This window comes from Microchirus variegatus (genome assembly GCF_963457635.1).
Source record: "Microchirus variegatus genome assembly, chromosome: 19".
In the NCBI taxonomy this organism is placed as follows: Eukaryota; Metazoa; Chordata; class Actinopteri; order Pleuronectiformes; family Soleidae; genus Microchirus; species Microchirus variegatus.
Window position 1 is genome coordinate 11075458 of NC_139820.1, and position 23241 is coordinate 11098698.

At 39.7% G+C, this 23241-nt stretch overlaps 1 protein-coding gene across 1 annotated transcript; it reads left to right on the forward strand.

The window, feature by feature from the left end:
- Nucleotides 1-2711: 2711 nt before the first annotated feature.
- LOC310940983 (zinc finger protein Aiolos-like) lies at nt 2712-16802 on the forward strand (the record flags this gene model as incomplete). Its single annotated transcript, XM_083906054.1, has 7 exons — nt 2712-2748; nt 3541-3636; nt 7198-7593; nt 9153-9320; nt 9673-9789; nt 12783-12893; nt 16156-16802. The coding sequence occupies 7 exons, from the start codon at nt 2712-2714 to the stop codon at nt 16800-16802; spliced, it is 1572 nt and encodes a 523-aa protein (XP_083762180.1).
- Between the last annotated feature and the right edge of the window lie 6439 nt (nt 16803-23241).

The following is a 23241-nucleotide window of genomic DNA, read 5'->3' on the forward strand; positions in this document are numbered from 1 at the left end:
GATTAAGTCAAATTTATTATCCCATCTGAGGGAAGTTGGGTCGCAGCCAGGTGTTAAAAACACACATGTAAACCATCGTAAAAATACAACATTAGAAACAAATACCTCACAGATGACAAGGAAAAACACAAAAAGTCACCATGTGAGGAGTCACCATGTGAGGAGACATTTCTGTTCTCATAAATTACTCAAACCTCCCATGGGTAAATTTTGCTTTAACATAAAACTGGTTAGGTTTTTGTAGCCCTAGAATAAACCTTTTATTACTTTGGAGGGGCCTTCCTTTACAGAAGCTGTCATCTTGTGTCACCTTGTTCCTACAGGGGCCCAAACAGACAAACCAGTCAGAACATTTGCATTTTGCACTGCATTTAACACAAATAAGCTACAGCGACATCCTGTCTGCTATATGACAGTCACCATGTCTCACTCGAGTGGAGTCAGTCTTCAGTCCAACAGTTGGATGTCAGTAATTCTTACAGACTGAACTTTTCAGTCTTTTCTTCTCTTTTCTTTTCTTCTCAGGTAAAAAATAGCATAGTAAAACTTTAAAATTATAATCACATCAGTAGGTGGAACTATGGGGATATACTCATTGAAAGTGCTGGAATTTTGTGTAAGAAAGAAGTTAAGTTGATATTTAGGTAACTGTCCACCTTGTTTGTTATGACGCCACATGGAGACATAATTACTAGGGCTGTTGTGGACACTGTCCACTGTCTCTCTCCGCCGTTTACTTGAACGAGTAAAGTTAAGCAAGAGAGAGCACATTACGTGACGCCTGGGAAATGAAAAAAATCCCATCGTTACAGCATGTTCATGCACATGCTGATACACATACAGTAGATCACTTTCCCACTGTTTTAGAAAATTATCACATGATGACAAGAGTCATCAGGGAGACAGCAAATACACAACAAGGTGACTCGAACTGTTAAAAATATTATCTTCCTTTTAATATTTTCTGACAAGGTGTATGAGAGAAATTGTGAAAATGATCCACACTTTTTTCAAATTCCTCTGCGGTCTTAGGGCCCGTGCACGCAAGTGTTTTTTTTTTTGTTTGTTTGTTTTTTTATCATATCAGCATTTTATCCACATGGAAAATGAGTCCTTGAGTGGAAAAATCTCAAACCATCACCCTTGCTTTTTCATGCAGACCAGTAATTGTGATTATTTGAGTTACTGTCCTTTTCAACATCTCGAAAAAGGCTGCTCATTCTCCTCTGGCATCAACAAGGATATTTTGTCTTTTTCGTACAATTCTCTGTCAACACTTGAAGTGAAAATTACAGAAGATCAGCAGTTCTTGAAGCCAGTATTTAAATTGTTTCCTGACGGAAAATAAATGTCAAAATACAATAAATATTCAGATAAATTGCACCTCTAACTTTAAAATGTAAATACAGTTGTAGTAACAAAAACATTACAAATTGTTAAACTACACTCACTGGACATATGTTTTTGTCCAAAGCAAAAAAAACATGTGCACCTACAGGATGCATCCGTATATTTACAGGATGACGAGTAAATATACAGTAGCTCACTAAACACAAACGTGAAGTGTAAACACAACCAAATAAAAACTTGAAAGTGTGTTTAAAGAGCTGCCAAACAGTTGTTTTCTTGCCTCAGTGTGAAAAGTAGCTTCATATATATTATTTGCCACAAGATGGCGCAATAGCTCCTTAAACAAGTCAGGAACCAAGTGATCAACCTTAACTGATGTTAAACCATCACAATCACTTATAAGTTTCACTCAAAAACACAATCATCTTATTTTTTTTTTTTTTTTTTTTTTTTTAGTCCATGTATTAAAGTTTCATAAATGTATTTTATCAGAATAGTCAGGATTAATCCAGATCACTGGTGTTGCTGCTCTGCTGTGTGAACATGCTTTTTTTTTTGCTCCACCTTCACAACAGGTTCCTGTTTCTTTAAGGGATCGCTCCAAAATTCACCGTAGTGACGTTGCATATTCCATATTCAGAGAAAGTCCAGTGGCCGCGTGTGGTGTGGGATCTCCTACTGTGAGAGCGCTTCTCCTCCAGGTGCTGAGCAAACAAAAAGAGCAGGTAAGACTTCATCATTGCTCAATCTAAAACCAAAAAAGTAGAATAACGTGAAGGCATTTGCAACCTGATTTCATATTTCTTATTGCTCTGAAAACTTCTTGTAGTAACTGTACAGTTTTTACTTTATAACCAAATGTTTTAAGTGATTCAAGGCTTTTAAACCAGCGTTAAACATGTACATTTTCTTTTAAATGAATTCCCATACTGAGCCGTCACAGTGTCTTTAGCTGTTGAAGTGGAAAGTTCTTCTATATTCACCCCCTATGTGCAGACCTGACAGGAAATACATTAGGTCTTTCTCATCAGGCTAAATGTAGATGCATGGTCGAGCAATCAACCGTGCGCTTTTACCAATGTTTTTTTTTATAAACGTCGACCGAGCAGCAGGAAAAGTGAAATGCCAGCGTTTGCTTCTGTTTCTTCACAGGCTCTGTAAAAAATAGTAAGTGAGGGTTTTAATAGTGACGTGAGACAAGTTATATCAGTCTCCATGTGTGAAGCAGAGTTTCCACATCATGAATGTGTACAGGAAATCCATCTCGTGTTCTCCTCGGTAAACACGTTGTGTGACTGATGAAGGTTTTACACATTTTATAAATATAAATCATAACTTCTCTCCACAGAGCTGCTTTCATTATGGACACAGGCAAACATCCAGAGGAAGATGGAATGGGTGAGTATCTGATTCCAGTGTTTTTTTGATGAGGCTGCACACGGTTCTCCTCCGTTCTGCCTGAGCACACACAACTGTAGCGTGTAAAGCTGTTGCGACTGAGTGGAGAAATTAGGTTTTGATTTATTATTTGGCCAATTATTACAAATTATTTGTATTTTTTGTTCTCAGAAACTTGATCAAATTCACTGAAACATGATTTTTTTTTTTTTACCTCAAAAAGTTTCCTAGTTTTAGTTTTTGATGACCTGTTTTATGTATTTAATATTTACTTTAAACAGCATTTGTGTCGAAAAAAATACTGTATGGAAAACGGGGAAAGCTCAATATCCCTGTGTTGTGACCGATACTGATACTGATATCATGACCTCAAGTATCTACTATACCGATATCAGTCCCATACATTTACCACCTAGGTGTTTTCCACAGTTTTAAAGACATAATTCTATTCTGTTCATATAAAGCTTTTAACATGACCAATACTACGCATATCATATTGGCTAATTGCTAATATATAATTATAGTACAGTGGAGACATTAGAAACAGAAAAGAATATCGGCTAAATATATGGGCCAAATAAATAAGCATCAGTTATCAGAGATGAAAAACTCAGGATTTTGTGTTTTTATGTGAAGCACTTTGTGTTACATCGTATGTTCATGAAAAGTGAAAAACTAATCAAGTTTTATTGATTTAAAATGTGATTACTGGTTCAACACATTCATATTCATAAACAAAATTGAATTTTGAGATAAAACCTTAAGCACGAACACAATGTGTCACATTTCCAGACGTTTGCAGTGATGCTGCAGACATCAAGTCACAGGAGGAAGAAGAAGAGAAGGGGGAGAACTCACTCAGTGGGAATGGACTACAGTTAACTGGAGGTAGAGTTATTCAATGTAGGACACACACACACACACACACATATACATATTCTTGATTCGCATTTTGCTCAAAACCCATTTTACCCACAGACATTAGGGAAAAAGTCACAGCTAATGCAATATATTGCAATATTTTCACAATTTATTCGTCCGTTTGTTATTTTCTTGAAAAATCAATTGTTTGATCCAGAGAATTCAGAGAAATGTTTCCAAATCTTTACATTTGATTATTTTCTTAAACACAAACCAGCATTATTCCGTTTAAATGGAGCAAAGAAACATTTTGACCTTTAAGAAGATTACATTCACATTTCTTCCTCATTCTGATGTTCCGGTATGAAATTCATCAGGTGGTATTTGACCATGTCTACATGGTCAAATACGATGTGACTGGCAAGTTAAATATTGGTGTGAACAAGCAGTTGAATTGCACTCTTAGAAATTAGGGTTCCAAAAGGGTTCTTCTGCAAGGGCTGAGGTTCTATCTGGAACCATTTGCTTCTGAAAAACCCTTTTCCGAAGAAAGGGTTTTTCAAGGGTTCTTGGTAACGCTAATGTTCTAGTAGGAACCATTTTGATCCAGAGAACCCTTTAAAACCCATTTCCTCAATAAAGGGTTTTAAAAGGGTTCTTGGTGGAACCCTCCAAAAAAGGTTCTCCTATGAGGACAAGCCGAAGAACCTTATATGTTTCTACCTCGCACTTTTATTTATAAGAGTGTGGTGCACCTAATAAAGTAAATGGTGAATGAATGTTGAGACCCCTTTACTTCATTCCCTCAGGGCAAAAAAAGCCCTTTGTAATTGCAGGTTTATCGGTTTTTGCACCAGTGGGAAAACTTTGACTATGTAATTCACGTGGGTTTTTATCAACTTTGACTCCGATTGGAAAGTAGATACTTTCTAAACCATGGGAAAGTGCAATGTCATTTATCGGTCCGATCATCGAAAAAACTGTTTGTTATAAAATGTTTTTTACCAAATACCACATGAGAAAATATTGAGCTCTTGAAGTAACACCATTATCACCGACATTGAAATACAGTGGTGTAAATAGGTGGAGCAAGGCAGATTTATACCCAATAAAATTATTTGCGCTCATCTTCCTTATATACTGCACTCACTCATAGAGTGAATTAAGTTGGAGTGAGAGAATTATAATTTAAAAAAATGTTTATTCATTTTCTATACATTCTGTTCAAAATTCCTGAGCTCCACTCTGATCACATACCCTGGTGTATACAGTAGAACAGTATTTCTATTTTCCTCCAGGTACCACCAGAGGATGCTCACATACCACCGGTGGTACACGCACCACCGTTTGAGAACCATGGCTCTAAATCATTTATTTGAAAGCAGACTGAAGTAAACTTGACCACAGGGCAGAACAAGCACTTGTGGGAATGTCTTCACTGTGTTTTCCTTACAGCTAACTGTGTGACCCATTTTCTGCCTTTTTTACGGACCAAACAAGCACTCGACTTATCAATTAATTATGAAAATAATCGTTAGTTGCAGCCTTAATCCTGATGTTTAGAGAGTCGTCATAGTCCAAAGTCTGATTCTGCTCCTCACTGCAGTGTCATCATGCTCTCTGTAATACAACTTGTGACATTTCACACATATGTCAACTGCGACCACCTTGTTTAACGCGAGACATCTTGTGAGTGGAATGGTTTCACTCAGCTTTACAGAAACATGGTGTGACATGGACAGCTTTCCTATTTATTTTCTGACTGCTGCCACTGAACCCCCACTGGGTTCACTTCCTAAAGCCGTGCTCTGCGTGTGATGCACAGCCTGCGGTTCACTGCTCTGAGACCCTGGACTCTATATCAGGCCCCTCTGAGCTCAGTGTGCAAAGTTTCCATAGCACCTCTCAGCACTTTTCACAATACAAGACGCTGCTCTTCAGTTCATCAACAGTCACCGCCATGACCACAGTGTGGTTTCTGGATGGAGCTCAGTATAAGGTGGTGTTGGTTGACACTAAAGCAAGTGGCTAGGTGAGAGGTCCTGCAAACCAGGCCTCAGGACTGTTGCATGTCAACACATGAGGTGCTGAGAAATGTGCAGTGCAGAAAGTGGATGGTGCAGCGTTTGAATCTGACACTTGGTTCTGACTCATTTGTGCAGTCAAGAGAAAAAGAACAGGACAAACTTCCTCTTGTCGAGACGAACTAAAACTGTTGGCTGAAATCAAGAAAAGCTGCAGATACAGATAAAGTTATTTTTTTTCGTCAGCAGCTGCAACAAACACCATAAACTATCAATCTGAAATCTTCTTTTTAAAGCAGATGGAGAATCTGCGTCTGCCTGAGGCGCCTGCTGCTTCTCTCTCCTGGCCTGGTTTTAGTTTTCAGAGGAAATGCCTTCCCCTTATCAGAAGCACACATCTTCTGAATCTCTCTGTGACACTATGCACTGGCCCAAATTAAGCTATACAGTCTGGAGATGCACTAGTGCTAATATCAAACAGTCGACTATAAATATAAATGTAGAACTGACACAGTCTGTCTCTGGTTTGAGTGAATGAAGCTCATCTAGCCCCTTATTTGGAAGTGAGTCAAATACAGATTACAGACTAAAGAGGCTTCATGTCCAGTGCGTATCACTTTATCATTGCTGACTCTCAGGTATTCAGTGTCTTGTCAACAGATAATCAGTTGACACTAATTTATATCAACTGTTCTCAAGTTTTTTCGCTTTATTCAGTTTGATCCTGACACACATTTGAAGATGCAAGTGTAGTTTCCTGACTAATATTCTGTTGATTGTCAACTAAGTGACAGACTAGTCAGAATGTATAGTCAGCTAATAAGATCCTGGCACAAGAAGTTAAATGTTAATATAGTTAACAAGAACCTTTGTTTCAGGTTAGGACACTTGAAGCACAACTTATAGTTAACAAAAGCAGTCACTTATTGATTGAATAAGTGTAAACTCATTATCTGTTGATTACTAATAGAGAGTCAACAATGGACTATCAAAATAAAGTGTTGTGACATCTAATGGGGAGACTGCAGATTGAAAGAAACGGCACATTTTTGCATCATACATGGAAAAATAGCACAAAAAATTAATATTCATGACTTCATTCATGCCTTCTCTGCTGCCTCACTCCAGTGAAGCTAACAGCTAAGCTAACAGGTGACTGCAGATTTGTTTCCTCATGCCACTTGTCATGATGCTTTGGTTTTGAGCTTTGGGTCAAAAGGGCCGTCAATGTGGATTTCAGTTCAAGCTGCAATCAGAGCGCCCCCTGCTGGACCACTTGTTAGATACTTCAGATGGTATGATGCACTTCAAGGCTGTATATTTTGAACTAGAATGGGTTTAAAATGTTTAAGGTTGAACAGATACTAGATAAAAAAGACAGTTTGAAAACATGGTGGCGTTTATGAAGCAAGGGCCTTGCCCACAGTACATATAACAGGCTGATTCTAAGGCTGTGAAAACCAAACAATTATTATTTAGTAGTCAATTTCTGCCAGCATTACAACGTCCCCAGTATTTCTTTCATCAAATGTCTCTGCTATTTCTTGGCTTCCTCTCTGCCTAGGTGTGATAAAGACTGAGGCAGAGGAAATGGAAGATACTGAGCCATATCTCAAGGCTGAAAAAGAAAGTGAAATTGTGCCAAAAGCAGAAGCAGAGGGAGCCAGTGAGGACGGGATGGAGGAAGGGTTCGATGAGGAGAGGACGGAGGAGGACGACGATGAGGAGAGGGATGGGGAAGGGGACGAAGAGGGAGATAGCCTGAATGAGCCACAGGACCTGTCTCTGGTGGACTACTCTCGCTATGACGCCCACACTGCAGCAGAGGCAGCAGAGGGGACATATGCGTCTGAAGCAGCGGGGCCCCGCATTCAGGCTCCAGGCAAACTCAGCTGTGACATCTGTGGCCTGTCCTGCGTCAGCATCAACGTACTGCTCGTGCACAAACGCAGCCACACGGGTGAGCACAGGAACACACCCAACCTCAAATACAACAGTTGTGCAATGATTGCGCCGCTGATAACGTTTGAAGATAGTGCTCACATTAACAAGGTCAGATTTAGTGTTTGATTGAGAAACTAAGGCAAGTCTGAATGTCATTTATGACGCACATGTCCTAACCAGTGTCACAGCAAGAGGTTATGAAATGTCCTCTCATTAGTATAAAGCACATGGATCAACTGTGTGATTTTTATCACAGAAACAGATCAGTCAACACAGCATATACATGTGTACAGCCATTGTATCGACCTGATTTATGCAGGTCTTATAATAACTTGCTTATTTATACATCTCAGTGCATTTCCTTTAAGCTACAGTGTGGCTGAAGAAAACCATTGGTGCTGAACAGTATGTAACACAAACAGCATTATCACTAACATTAAACATAACCATTTAATGCCTAACTTCAACCTTAACCTTACTACCCTAAATTTGCCCTCAAGTCAAGTCAAGGAAAGTTTATTTATATACTAGCACATTTCAACAAGAAGGCATTTCAAAGTGCTTTACAATAAAACGGAACGAAACATACAGCAGCAGCATTAAAGATATAATAGGCATAATAAAGTAAAAGGAAATTGAAAGAGACTAAACCACTTCCTTAGAAATGAGGTTCTGCCACATTAGGACCAGGTTTTGTTCTACTGTTATTACCTTATATTTTAATGTATGGATGAGGATATAAATGTATGGTCTTTTTGTTGTTTCTAATCACAATTTTTTATTTCTTAAATAAATGTGTGTTCAGCCCCACAACAGCAGAGTTAAGAAATAATGTAGGATCACGTTCATAGTGGTTGAATTATTCGTCAGTCATATTCTCATCACAGCTGCGTGTTTGCTAAAGAGTAGAGAAGAATTGCAGACTATGAAAGCCAACAGGCTGTGTTTTGGAAATGGGAAGTCAACAGCGCAATATGCTTGTTATTTGTGCGGTCTGAGTCGTGAGAACTTGTTTTTTTTTAGGTTTCTGGCAATTGATATTCATGTTGTCTTGTTCCCTTTTCAAAGGTGGTGAATGATTCAAGTTTTTTGGCGTTTCTTTTGCAATTCACGGTCACTCATAGCTACAACTAAAAGCTGTTTAGAATTGTATAATTCCTTGAGCAATGACAGTATTTCTGTTCAAAGTTGCTTCAAATTAGGGCTGGAAATGACGATGTCTTGTTTTGTCCACAAACCAAAATTATACCAAAGTTTTTGAGCATGTTCACATTTGGGAAGCTGACAACTCAAAGAACTTGTTTTAATTATCAAAATAGTTGGCGATTCATTTAGTAATCAATGTTGCAGTCCTACTTTAAATAGTCACAAGGTCATATATTTTGAGCTTGAAAGGTTTTTGAGGCTCAAATCTGAAATGTGACATGACATTAACTCAACAACATTAACTCAACAATAAACCAGCTGCAAAAATAAACATTTTTTAATGTTCCTATGTATGTTTTTTGTGTTCATGTTTGAAACATGCAGGATGATTTTTATGCTGCATGTGTGTTTTCTCTTTCCTTCCTTCAGGCGAGAGGCCGTTCCACTGCACTCAGTGCGGGGCCTCCTTTACCCAGAAGGGAAACCTGCTTCGCCACATCAAACTACACTCCGGGGAGAAGCCTTTCAAATGCCCCATGTGCACCTACGCCTGCCGTCGACGTGACGCTCTGAGCGGGCACCTGCGCACCCATTCTGGTAGCACTCACACTGACGTGCACTGTTACTCTCTGCACCTGTCATGTTGGTTTGAATGTGAACTCTGGAGACGTGCTGAGCTGGCACCCTGGCTTTTCCAGTAACACCCAGCCGTGCACTTTCATACGGTTACACACATTACGTATAACATTTTACTCACTCACCACTGGAAACTTACTCATTCACTTTCAGTTCACGTGTCCTACCTGCAAACTAATATGCACATTATCAAGTTTTTTTCTTCTTCTATTTTTTTTTTTTTTTAGCAAACCGCATACTTAAGGAAATAATACTCACTGTACATGTTGATGTTTTTAATGTATGTGTGATTAACTGAAACTCCTGCTTGCAGTGGAGAAGCCCTTCAAGTGCACACACTGCAGCCGCAGCTACAAGCAGCGTAGCTCCCTTGAAGAGCACAGAGAAAGGTGCCATGTGTACATTCAGAGCAAAGGTCCTGCGGAGAGAGGTGAGCGTCACTCACACAAAACTACGAAAACGTCTTTACTAACATTTTACGATTCACTCACTCACTCTCACTCATTGTCCACCACTTTTGAGCCGTACCAAACCTGAAGCCTTGGGGCCACATGAGCTTCAGGTTTGGTAAGGAGGGACCAGTCATGTAAAAAAAAAAAAACTGTTCAGTATTAAAGTAGATTAAAGTTATATCACGATATTCCATCAGGATGTATATTTTACACAAATTCAAAATAAAGGTGTTACAATAATATAATAATAATAATTCACAATTTGAAAAGCACATTTCTAATAAGCAAACAGTTATTTAAGCGATTTATCAATCAATCAATCAATCAATCTTTATTTGTAAAGCCCACAGTTTACAAAACATAGTTTGTCTCACGGGACTTCACAGGGTTGGTAACATCCTCTGTCCTTAGACCTTCGACCAGGGTAAGGAAAAACTACCAGGGAAAAAACCCTTGTAACAGGGAAAAAGGGTAGAAACCTTAGGGAGAACCACAGGTGAGGGATCCACTCCCTGGACGGACAGATGTGCAGTAGATGTTACAAAAACATACAATACATAATGACAAAGAATAAAAAGTAAAAAGTCTTTAAATGTCAGGATACATCTGGATCACTGGGTTTGTCACAGTCTGTAGTGAAGGCTGTTGTGGTCAGAGACTTGGGGATAACGGAGTCCTCTTTCCTGTCCTGACCTCATGTCGTTCACTGGTGTCAGCAGAACTGTAAGAGATTAAAAATCAGTTAGAGATGTGCTACATGTGGATTTATGGGCTACAGGTCGAAGGTCTAAGGACAGAGGATGTTACCAACCCTGTGAAGTCCCGTGAGACAAACTATGTTTTGTAAACTGTGGGCTATACAAATAAAGATTGATTGATTGATGTCATGGGGGGACATCGGGTAAGTGGTGAGGGTTGAGAAATCGATTTTTGGATTTACCTCTGCATGTTTTTGGACTGTGGGGGGAAACCGGAAAACACAGAGAAAAGCCATGCCCACACAGAGAGAACATGCAGACTCTGGGTTTGACCTGGTGACCTTCTTACTGTGAGGCAACAGTGCTAGCCACTAGGCTGCCGTGTGACCCGATTTTACAATCTGGTAAAAACAAAATGCACTTCTGTGTGTTTCCATCCAGTTAGTTTTTGGAGTAGGTGGTCGATAAGGTTGATAGACAGTGGTGTTTTGTTGCTGCTTCCTTCAATAGAGTTTCAGACATCACATGACTCAGTTTGTTTACACCGGCAGGAAAAGCCTCTGCTGAAATGAAAGGCAATAGTGCTGGTTTCAAGCTAACTTTCAAGTGCGCCTAACTGATTTGCAGTAAAAGTAGTACGGCAACACCACTTGGACAAAGTTGAGTTTTTAACTGCCAATTGCTGTCTGTATATGCATGGTCACTTCCTGGTTTTCAATAAGCCAGTCCGACATTTCAGTAAGCTGTCAAGAGTCGTTGTCTGTCAAAGTTACCAAGAGTATTTAGCAGCAAATTATAGAATTTAGTGGAGGCCTTTTTAATTTTTAGGTCATTTTGAATCCCTCAGGACTAACTACTAAAACACATATAAATGTTTTTGATAGATAACGCTAGCTTATAAAGTCCAAGGAAGTTAACCGACTGGCTTATAATTTAGTGGAAGTTGAAAGTAGTGTTCTGTAGTGAATTTGTGGTTGGCAAACAGCTCGTTTGGTGCATTGCCGCCACCTTCTGGACTGGAGTGTCAAATCTAAACTGCTCTTGGTCTTAAACGGGCCAATTTGCTTGCTGAGTAGGTCGTTAAAGGACATGTTTCGAACAGTCTCTTCATCATAACACAAAAAAGCTGATTTTAACTTATTCTTATGTATTTATTTATTTGCTCTATACAGGATTTCTAGCCCCCACTCAGTTACTGTCCTTTCCCCTGGTTTGACATGTTAAAAGATACAAACCAGAAAACAAGCAGAAAAGAGCAATTAAACAGACAATACAACAAAAATGATCATATACATACAAACATTGATTATAATAATGACTAAAAACGACAATTCAGAACAATCACAGTACATTTATATTGGTATTTTTGTTGTTTAGTTTCGTATTTAATTGATTTTGTTTGTACACCTTTTATTTATATAATTATATCAGTATTAACCATACAATTTTCTATATATTCAGTATGAAAATATGTTCATCTGTATTGACTCGTAAAAAAGAGAGACATATTGGGTAGTGACTGAGAGAACAAAAGCTCCACTGGTCAGGTAAAACTATGCATTTTGGGTAATTATAAACACAAATTATTGCCATTAATTACACACATTTAACACACATTAGAACACAATCCGACCACTTCACAGTGGTTAGATATATGAGTGTCTGCAGCAGACGCTCAGTTAAGGATGTTATTCGTAACAGATCCTGTTTTTATAGCCTCATTAAATTAATGAGCTTAATGCCTTTACCCTATAATTACAGCTAAATAGGTTATGGCTGCGGTGGCGAGGAGTCACATCCCAGCACTGTGAGGACTGTGTCTGTAGCAGCAGAGGGGAAGCCAAATACTTGATGTAGGGCAAATCGTTCAGCCCAAAGCACCCGCAAACGTTACCCGCCTTCTGCGTCTAACCGCTACATTCTGCCAGGACACTTGTTCGGTTGCATGACATCGACTCTGCGCCTGTGGTTGTTTAAGCTCATGCCTGATAGTGTCGTAGCTGTGAGGAAGTACATCCTCATCCTGTGGTCTCTTCTCCTGCACTCGTGAAGTCAAAAAGCACCAGGAAGTCAAGTCAAAAGGAGCCTCTGATCTCAAATTAATATCTTCCTCCTCTGTGTGCCTCCATCTCGAGCAGTGAGGGGTGTTTTGCAATCACAACCACAAAGCCTCTCACAGGTGGACACTGGTTGCTGCTCAGTGCACTCCTTTTAAAGTCATGACACTGCTAGATCTGTTCACTAACTCCTCACCGCCTCACTCTCTCACGCAGAGGAGAGCCACGCACCCAGGACTCAGATGGGCACTGAACGCGCACTGCTGCTCGACCGGCTCGCCAGCAACGTGGCCAAGCGGAAGAGCTCCATGCCTCAGAAGTTCACGGGTAAGAGCAGCTGAAGTCACAGACGCAGCAGTGGCTCTGACCTCAAGCCAAGCAGGTCACAGTGCAGCTGCACGATATGGTTAAGAAAAAAGAAAAAAAATATATCATATCATGATTATTTTGACTGATCATAATGTGATTTGTGATGTGTGTGGCGATTTCAATATTGCACGACTGCATATAACAATTTCTCCCTTTTTTTGTAATTAATTATGCAGCCCTGGCCCAGTGATGCAATTTAAAAGCAGCTCATTTTTAATTTAGTCAGAAATCATAGTGGCTTGATACCACTTTAAAACATAAGATTCTGATAGAAGATATAGTCATTTTACACCCTTTAAACAATGTTGAATTCAATACCTACAATGGTTTAAGAAAATATTCTGCTCCAGTAAAGAAAAAATAAATAGCTCACAACATTTAGAAGGTCCTATACTGAAACAGCTCATCAGCTCATCCCTACTATGTCATTTAATATATTAATGTTTATAATCCACCTGTTGATAAGAATTTATGTTTTAAAATATAAATATTATATTACTATGTAAAACACTTGTGCTTTTTGCTTGCATTTACGCTTTACAAGACAGAATTTGTGTTTTGCTGATTCCTTCAAATTGTCTGTCTGAGCTACTCGTCTCTCTGTCTGTGTGTCTGTCTGTCTTAATGTTGTCTGTCTGTCTGTCTGTCTGTCTGCGCTGGCTTCCAACTCTCGTTGAAGAGGAATTGAGGGCAGAGCAACTGCCTCATACCTGCACACATCACAGAGTGGTCTACACTGCCCTAAATTCTCTGCCAGAATGGTGTCATAGGTGGGTATTTGAAAACACGCATGTTTGAATAAATGGATATGTGAGAAAAAAAGAGAGAGAGAGCGACAGACAGAGAGTGAAAGAAATACATGCTTGATTTTTTTTTTTTTTTGCATGAGTTGTTTCCAAAACTCAGATCATTTGCCTGAGTGAAGAAGGATCAAAAGATTCAGTTTCAGTAAATGGCTGACATGGCACAGTGATTTCCCAAACTTTGTGGGCATTTGAACACACACACACTGGTTTCCATGACTTCAGAGGACATTACATTGACTTACATGAATTTCCTGGAGACTTAGAGTAAGTTTCACCTCATCCTAACCTTACAACATTTCTTCACTTTAAAATGTGTTATGGGAGACTCTCTTTTTATCCCCATGAGGACACTTATAGACATTAACCATAACCAGTTCATGCCTAACCCTAACCTAAATTTAACCAGTTTCTCAGAAATGAGATTCTGCCTCATTAGGACCAAGTTCTGGACTCCATGAGGAGACGAGGTCAGTGTTCCTAAAGAGGTATCAAATACAAGTTCTCACTCACACTCACATTCACACACAACATAACCATTTTCAACAGTTGGCTCTCACCTTTGTAGTTCAGCCCAACTAACTCTGGAGTTTCACATGTCAGCCTCAAGCTGCTTGCAAACGAAGGTGTTTGGGCAAAAGTCTCTCCATCAGGCTGACAAATGAAGTGAGATCTTTCAATATGACAACCACAGGGGGAAAAGAGAAGTAAGTGTGCAACCGCAGAGAGAGAGAAAGAGCAGGCGGGAGGCGAGAAACGTGAGCAGGTGCCTGTCTGTTCTTCTGATGTGCTCTGCACTGGAGGCCTTTGTCTGCATCGCATGCTTCCTCTCAGCTCTCTGTCCTCTTGAGTTCTGCTGTCGGCTCAGGATTCCCTGACGCTTCAGAGCTTCTCATGTCCTGTAAACATGGTCTGTTCCAGCCTGTGTTGCCTCAGCGACCGTTAAAGAGATTGTTCAGATGTTCAGGTGTTTTTGAAGTGTGGTTGTATGAGGCACTGACACATTATTATCATCCCGCGTACGTCGACACGATTCCACCTGATACCCCAGACGCTAGCACACACTGAAAACAGGTGGAAAAACAGCTTAACAAAAGGTTCACTTGATAAACTCAACATCTTCTTAACTCTACGATACTTTAAGAATATTTTCCCCATTTTATATCAGCATTAAACGTCCTTTTCTGGGTGAAAACTGAAGTCTGTGTGCCGCTCACCCTCCTCCTGTGTGCCAGTTTTTACTTCACTGGCATACAGGAGCTGCTGGTCTACTGCTGCCTTGTTTGATACCTTTATGTGGCTCACATAAATCTGAACAGTGGTCCTGTTGCACATATATGTTAGTTATGGAGGTTGTTTTTATGGTCAAAAACCTCCTAGTTGCTGTAAACGAGATGATAGAAATCTCTCTTTTCTGACGCTGGCCTGAGCCGGGATATTTCAGACATAAATCTCACCCCCAGAAGACAGAGTGTGTTGTGATTGGCCAGCCAGCGTAGAGCCTTCACAACTGTCTTGCGATTGGCCAGTACCCGGAAGTGACATATTCAGCACACCCGCTCTCAGAAGCACAGCTCCCCCCTCTGGAACGGTGGATGCACTGCTACTCATTATCAAAACATTGTTTCAACAATGTTTAAAAATAGCTTCTTCACGACTCCCCGCCGCAGTCCCTTTTATGACTTTGACCCGGAGTCAGACCCAGAGTCAGAAGACACTGTCGCTCGTGAAACACCTCCACAACGGACGTTATTCTTCTTCTGCGGTTCAATGTACGCCACCGGATGTACCCGGACTAGTGCCCGGAGCAGGACGATCTGCTGTTCAGGAGAACCGGTGTTTACGTAACCGGACCGGGTTTTTTCAGAGATCTCGCTGAGCCCGAGATTATAATAAAACACAGCGTTCTCAGCAGTGGCTGAACCTTCAGGGCTTCTTAAACAAGGTAATGACGAAGATCACACTAAAAAACAGCGTCAATTGAAACTTCCTGTCTAGGTCCGCTTTAATGCTTTAATTACTGGTGTTTGGATAGAAAGACATTAGATACCCATCATTTTAACACATTATACTTAATTCAAATACTTCAAATATACTACACTGTCAAGATTGTCACCTGGATCGACAATATATACATTGTGGCTAAGTGACACCGTATACTTAAGCATTTTTTAGGTGAGCCTCGGATCATGGAAACAGCAGCACTCTGTGTCAGGTTTGGTGATGTCAGTGTTAGTAATGTGTCAATACCTCATACAAACACTCAAAAACCTTACCTATCCTTTTACAGAATCCTTTAAAGGTGTGTTTGTGCTTTAAGCGCTGTCTGTGTTTGTTCCTCTGGCCAAATGTGTCGTATGTTTTGCATTTGAAACCTCCTGCTGTTGAGTCTTGAGCGCTCTTTCTTCTTGGTCTAGGAGACAACGGTGTCTGTTTGGACCTGAGCTTTAATAGAGAGCTGGTCCACAGAGCTGATGTCAAGGATCCGCCACCAGGCTCTCCGGGGCCAGACGGCCACCATCATCAGCAGCAACAACAGATCCACACAGGCCCAGACAGCGACACAGCTCCCTCCCACAGACCCTACCCCATCCCGCTCAGTCGCACCGACATCAACCCTATAGGCCTCACCAACGGCCACAAGATGGGGATGTCATTCATGGGCCTCCCTCACTCTGCGCAGCCACAGCTGAGCATGGACTCCTTCCCCGCTGACAGCTCTCAGATGTCGCAGCCCGTAATGTACAGCTTAGGTCACCTGCTGGGCGGGCTGAGCCACCAGAATGGCGCCCCTCACCCTCACACTCAGCCTGTACCACTCCCCCTGCTGGATGCTCTGCGATTAGCACGGGCCGACTTGGAGGCCGGAGCGTTGCCCGGGTCAGTTTACCCTTGCGGCCACTGCAGGGTGATTTTCCTGGATTACGTCATGTTCACCATCCACATGGGCTGCCACGGCTTCCGTGACCCGCTGGAGTGCAACGTGTGCGGCCACCGCAGCCGGGACCGTTACGAGTTCTCCTCACACATAGCCAGAGGAGAGCACCGCCTGGAGTTGAAGTAGCTTCCATTCATGTTCATGCATCACACACACAGGTTTACATAGCTTTAAAGGACTCCTACTGACTTCCATTTATTTGGACAGCCTAAACAAAGCGTTATACACTCTTAGAAATAAAAGTGCTAAGTAGAACCCCATTTGGCTCCAGGTAGAACCTTTTTATAAAGGTTCCACCTGAAACCCCTTTGAAGAGTGTACTACACTCTTAGAAATAAGGGTTCCAAAAAAGAGGCCTTCTACAAGGGCTGAGGTTCTACCTGGAACCATTTGCTTCTGAAAAACCCTTCTTGGTGGAACCCTCCAAAAGGGTTCCAGGTGGAAGGTTCTACCTGGAACCAAAAGTGTTCTCCTATGAGGACAAGCCGAAGAACCTTATATGGTTCAACTTAGCACTTTTATTTCTAAGAGTGTACCGGTCCTGACAAGGTTAAAAGGTCCTAAAGAGGTAACAAATACAAGAAGTGTGCGTGTGTGTAAAACCACTTTATGACTGCACTTGAGTACAGTTCCAGGTATCTGTGTTTAAAATTGTATTTTTAATTTCTTTTCTAATTTCACTCCCTTCATTTGAACACAAATATGTGAACCTTCTTCTCAAAATCAGACGTGTTATTTTAGTGTCACTCCATGTGAGGGGAATTTTTGATTATTTTTACACTGTTTTCGAAACATTAAGACTAATTTCAACACGCAGGGACATTGTGACATAGAGAGAGAGAAACGTGTGGCAAACTGTGCAGTTTGTAAATAAACAAAGAAAACTATCCCATCTCGTCTACAAATACGTTTGTTTAATATTGCCTCTGTAAAGAAACGGGTATTGTTTATTGTCAAATTGTTCTTTTTTTACTTCTACTTGAGTAAAGACACTGAATCAGTGCTTATCTTTCCACCAGAGAATGTGAGGACTTTAGCCAAATGGTGATTGTGTGTAAAGTCTTCATGCAGGACTGACTCTACCTCTGTTTCATACATGCATTTGTAGCACTGATCATTCCTGCTGAAGCCACTGTTTATGTTATATAAGAGGTCGACCCATTCATCTGTTGGGCCCATATTTGCCATTTTTTTATCACCTGCATTGGCTTGTAAACTTGAAAAATGGCGCTGAGTCACTTAAACTTTAATTAGTTTCATGTATTTAATAATTAGTTAGTTTATCCTTTATTTTCAATAAAATATACTGTATATACTGTGCTGTTTTATCAGATGGGGGAAAAATAGTAAATTGGCTTCAATTATCAGTCGACCTTTATATTATATAATGGTGTCGTCGTGTAAATGTTGAACAGAGTAGAAGAAAAATGAATGTAAGTATTTTGAACAGTGATGGTTTTCCTGTTTCCTGTGTGTATAAAGGTGTAAAAATAAATGTATTGAGTCCTTCATCACACACTCTCACACACACACACACAGACAGACAAACTCACTGTCTCTGTGTGTTCATCACTGCAGGAAAAACAAAGTCCTGTTATGTTGAAGGTCACATGTCTCCTGTCAGGCTGTGGTTTAGAGACAAAATGCTCTTCACAGCTTCAAAGGACAAAACTTCACTCTGTTGTTTTCTCTCTCCTGAATATTTAACACTTGCACATGTCAGAAATGCTGCACGGTTTTTCAGAAACATCTTTGTCACAGTAAATGAAGGTGTGTGAGTGTGTGGACAGAAAGATTTATACATTCAGAACCGCTGTAAATCTTAGACGAGACAGAGACGACACAAAAAGTTAATAAGCCATTCAGTAATCATTACCTAATGCTAAACTAATCATTAGTTAATGGTTAAGTCATAATTGATTAGTCAGTATTAGCTGATGACCTGATAATTGACTAATAATCATTATTTATTAATGATATCATTAGTTGATTGTTAAGTAATATTTAATTAAAAGTAAATTAATCATTAACTAAACTAAACTAACTGATAACGATTAACTAATTATTTGTTAATGGTTAAGTTGTGATTAACTAATAGTGAATTAACCATTAACTAACTGATTTAATGATTAACTAATCATAGGTTAATGGTAAAGTAATCATTCATTAATAATTAAGTAGCCGTTAACTAAACATTAGCTTACTGATTTGATGATACATTTTCATTAACTAATGATCTGATGATGAACTAATCATTAGTTAATAGTTAAGTAATCATTAACTAATATAAATTCATTGTTAACTATACATTAGCTAATGGCTAAGTAATGATAAATTAATAATTATGTGAACAGTAATGACCTGCTGATTAACTAATCATTAGTTAAATAATCTTTAACTAGTAATGAATTAACCATTAACAAAACATTAGCTCATGGATTTAATGATTAACTAATCATGAACGAATGATAATCATTGGTTAATATTTAACTGATCATTAGCTTGAAATGAAATAGCCATAAACGTAAACATTAACCCTCCGCTACCACAGAAATGTAGTGGCTTTAAGGGTTAGCTAGGTGGTGCTATGATATCGTCATTTCGTCAAACGCTGGTTCCGTGTGAATATGAAGCCAATACGATCCAAAACTTTAGCGAATTCTCCTAAACTCAAACTTATTCGGCTTCTTAAACTTGTGGTTTAAATGTAACAGACATCTGTTTACGTTTAAAAGGTGCGTACTACAGCTTTAATGCACATATTATTATAATAATAAACTATCTTACAAGAAAGCACAATATGAGAGGAGTAAACAAACAAAGAAAGATTTAATCAGTAGTTTCATTGGTTCTTACTGAACTCTCAGTTCACCCACACAGTGGATGGGAATACATTATCTCTGCCAGTAAAACTGCGCATATGGGAATTTGTCAGCGTGAGATTTAAAAAAATAACACACTGTCACACAGTTTATTCATCTGCTCTGACTGAATCTGGGAAACGTTTCACTGATCACTCACGCTTTATTTGAATAGCACTTTTCCTACAAATTAGTGTGACTCAGAGGGCTTTTCAAAATAAAACGACCGAGACATAGAATAAAAATTAAACGCCAGACACTAAAAACCTTCATAAAACACAAACAACAACCTTTTTAGGATCATAAACACTGACCTTGTCAGGACCAGTAGTTCTCATGGAGAACAAAACCTGGTCCTAATGAGGCAGAACCTCATTTTTGACGAACTGGTTAAGGTGCAAATCTGTTATATTGTGTAAATCACCAATATCATCAATATCAAATCACCATTATTATTATTATTATATTAGGTATTCTTTTGTAAAGATAAACCAGACTTTTTCAAGATATTGATTTGATAAATGAATCACAGCTTCAGTGTGTGTGTGTGTGTGTGTGTGTGTGTGTGTGTGTGTGTGTGTGTGTTCTTGTACTTGCGGCATACTGAGTACCAGTGAGGGTTTTTAACCAACAAAGTGAGGTCATTTTTACGGAGTGAGGACATTTTGGTCGGTCCTCACTTTGTTTTCATTCAAATCACTTCCTTAGGTCGTAAACATGACATCAACAACGTAAACATCAATTTGGTACAAAAACCCGTTTTCCAGCCCTGGTGTTTCACACACGTTTTGCTCTGTGGCTCCACCTGCAGACATGTTATACAATTATAGATGTCAACTGGAAATGCTGGTCTTCACTTACCCGGTCCTCAGCATGCAGCAAGTACAGTAATGTGTGTGTGTGTGTGTGTGTGTGTGTGTGTGTGTGTCTGTGTGTGTGTGTGTGTGTGTGTGTGTGTGTGTGTGTGTGTGTGTGTGTGTGTGTGTGTGTGTGTGTGTGTGTGTGTGTATTAATATCTTTGTGAGGTCCAAAGAAGCACACTTATATGTGTGGCGACATCTGGGCCCCACAACATTAAAGGACTTTTTTGTGGGTTAAGACCTGGTTTTAGAGTTAGGGTTCAAATTGGTTTTGTATGTGTGTGCATGTGTGTGTGTGTGTGCATGTGTGTGTGCAGAGACGACACAGTCATGCTTCGTTGTCTCCTACCAGCTCAGGGTGTTTGCTTCATCCAGCTGCCACCTCACTATCTGTCCTCTCCATCGGAGATCAGTTCCCTTTTTGTGTCTCTTTGAGAAGTGGCATTCGTGAGACAAACCGTCCTCGCAGCTCTGCGTCCATATGTCAGATGAAAAAGCCCAGTCATCCATTGCAGAAGCTCAACCACACGCTCTGCTTCTCTTTTTCCAATTATAGGAGCTGTAACTTCGCGATAACTTCGTTCTCTTCTGAGGCGTAAAAGATAATGTGTTTGAACTTTGTTTAATTAAACAGAAGGAGGGTGAAAACGGCCCACGGGAGTGGGACGTTTGTCAAGAAAACGTGTGAAGACTTGAGGGTTACGCTCTTTGCTCTGAGCATTTTGTCAGGTCAAAGTGGAAAAATCACAGATTTAAATCATGAAGTTCATGTGATCAGTAACACACCTGTGCTTTTTTTTCTGCTAAAACACGTCAAAGTGACTGCTGTGCAAATGGCCCAGTAAAGGGTCAGGTTAAAGGTCAGGGTCAGATATTTGGTTATGATGGTGAAGGGTACAGTCAGTGGCGAGACCAGTGGTTGATCTCTAATCTCACAAGGATAGTTTGACTTTGTGGGGACATTTTGTCTGGGCCCCACAACTCTAAGGGCTTTTTCAGTGTTAAGACCTGTTTGTGTCTGTCTGAGGACCGCCAAAGGAAAAAAAACAGAAATAAATCCCATTTGTAAAAAATTTAAACACCAGATTGCAGTTCTACAGTTCAGCGTTAAGTAATATAAGCGTTAATATAATAATGCTTTATGATTTAATTACCCAGTATTTTGGCCATTGTTCTCACCTTCTAATTACAGGTTAATACCAAGTAACACATTTCTGTTACCATATATTTACTGGGTAAATAGCTAGTAATTGGGGGCTGTAGCTACCTGCTTATTACCAGCTTATAACCCAATAATACACTAAAATTCACCATATAGAAACTAGGTAAATACCCAGTATTTTTGTTTACACTTATTGGTCTGTATCCAGTAATGTCCAATAAACATTTAACAAGCTTAGTAGCTCCTGGATTAAAACTATCAACTGTAAATCATTGCGGGCCGCCAGAAATGTTTCTGCGGGCCGCCATTGGCCCCCGGGCTGCACTTTGAGAACCAATGCTCTAGAGAATGTGTTGTTTGTAGGTGTCCTCTCCAAGAACGATGTACAAGAACGTGTGTGTGTGTGTGTGTGTGTGTGTGTGTGTGTGTGTGTGTGTGTGTGTGTGTGTCACAGGTCCCATTTCCATTTCCACCTGAAAAGTGTGTGTCAGACAGAGTTTAGTCATTCAGCGGAGGCAGGAGTCATACAAAGACGTGGGTGTCACCAAGCAACAGGGACATGTGTCCAGTCAGACTGAGAGTCCTCTGGTGACCCCTGCTGACTGAGACACACACACACGACACGTCAACACACACCAGCATCTCTGTGAACTCCACGCTGACATATGCTGTAGCTTTGACTGGAACAGTAATGATGTGACAAATTATCATGAGACAAGATCTGGATTTACATCAACACACTTTTAAAACTTGGAATCAAACTACAGCCTTTACAATTATGACTTTTATTGTGAGGACATTGATGACTCATTTTTATTTGTTTGATATTTATCACACAATCTCATTTAGTAGATTATATTCTGTTCTACTCAATTGTATTCTATTATATCACAGTCTGTTCTGTGTTCTATTACAATCTATTCTAATAGATTATATTCTGTTAGAGCCTGTTATATTCTACTCTATTACAGTATATTATTTTCTGTTCTATTGCAGTGTATTTTATTATATTACATTACAGTTTAAATTAGTAGATTCTATTCTGTGCTATTCGATTGTATTATATTCTATTACAGCCTATTCCATTTTATTATACTCTATTACAACTTATTTTAGTAGATTCAATGGATGGATGGGATTCTATTTTAGCTGATCGTATTCTATTACATTCCAATTCAGATTCTATTCTATTCTGTTTTATCATATTACAGTCTATTATATTCTGTTTTTCTATTCTGTATTATTCTGTTATAATACAGTGGGTAGGTGGATGGTGTAATAGCTTGTAACTTGCTGTTCTGTGGAGACCCTCAACGTGGCGCTGTTGAGTCGCTAGAGGATCAGAGTTGCCAGAGGTTTTGTCTGGTTCATCCACATGTTTTAATAATCAAATTAAAATGTCACAGAGTGAAGCTCGTATGTGTGTGAAAGAGAGAGACTTTTTTATTTTTGAAATAAAATCAATGGAATTGTGTTTATTTCAACAAAAAACACACAATAACATGAAGTTTCCACCTTTGTTATTGTGAGTTTTATTCATTCTGACCCAGAACAGGTCTGCACATGCGCACTGCATCGCTTCTATGGGGACGAGGGAGGACATCACGGAAAAAGCAGCAGCAGCAGCAGCGCAAATCCCACGCCGAGATTTCGTCTCTCCGCTGCGGTCAAACTGCGCCACG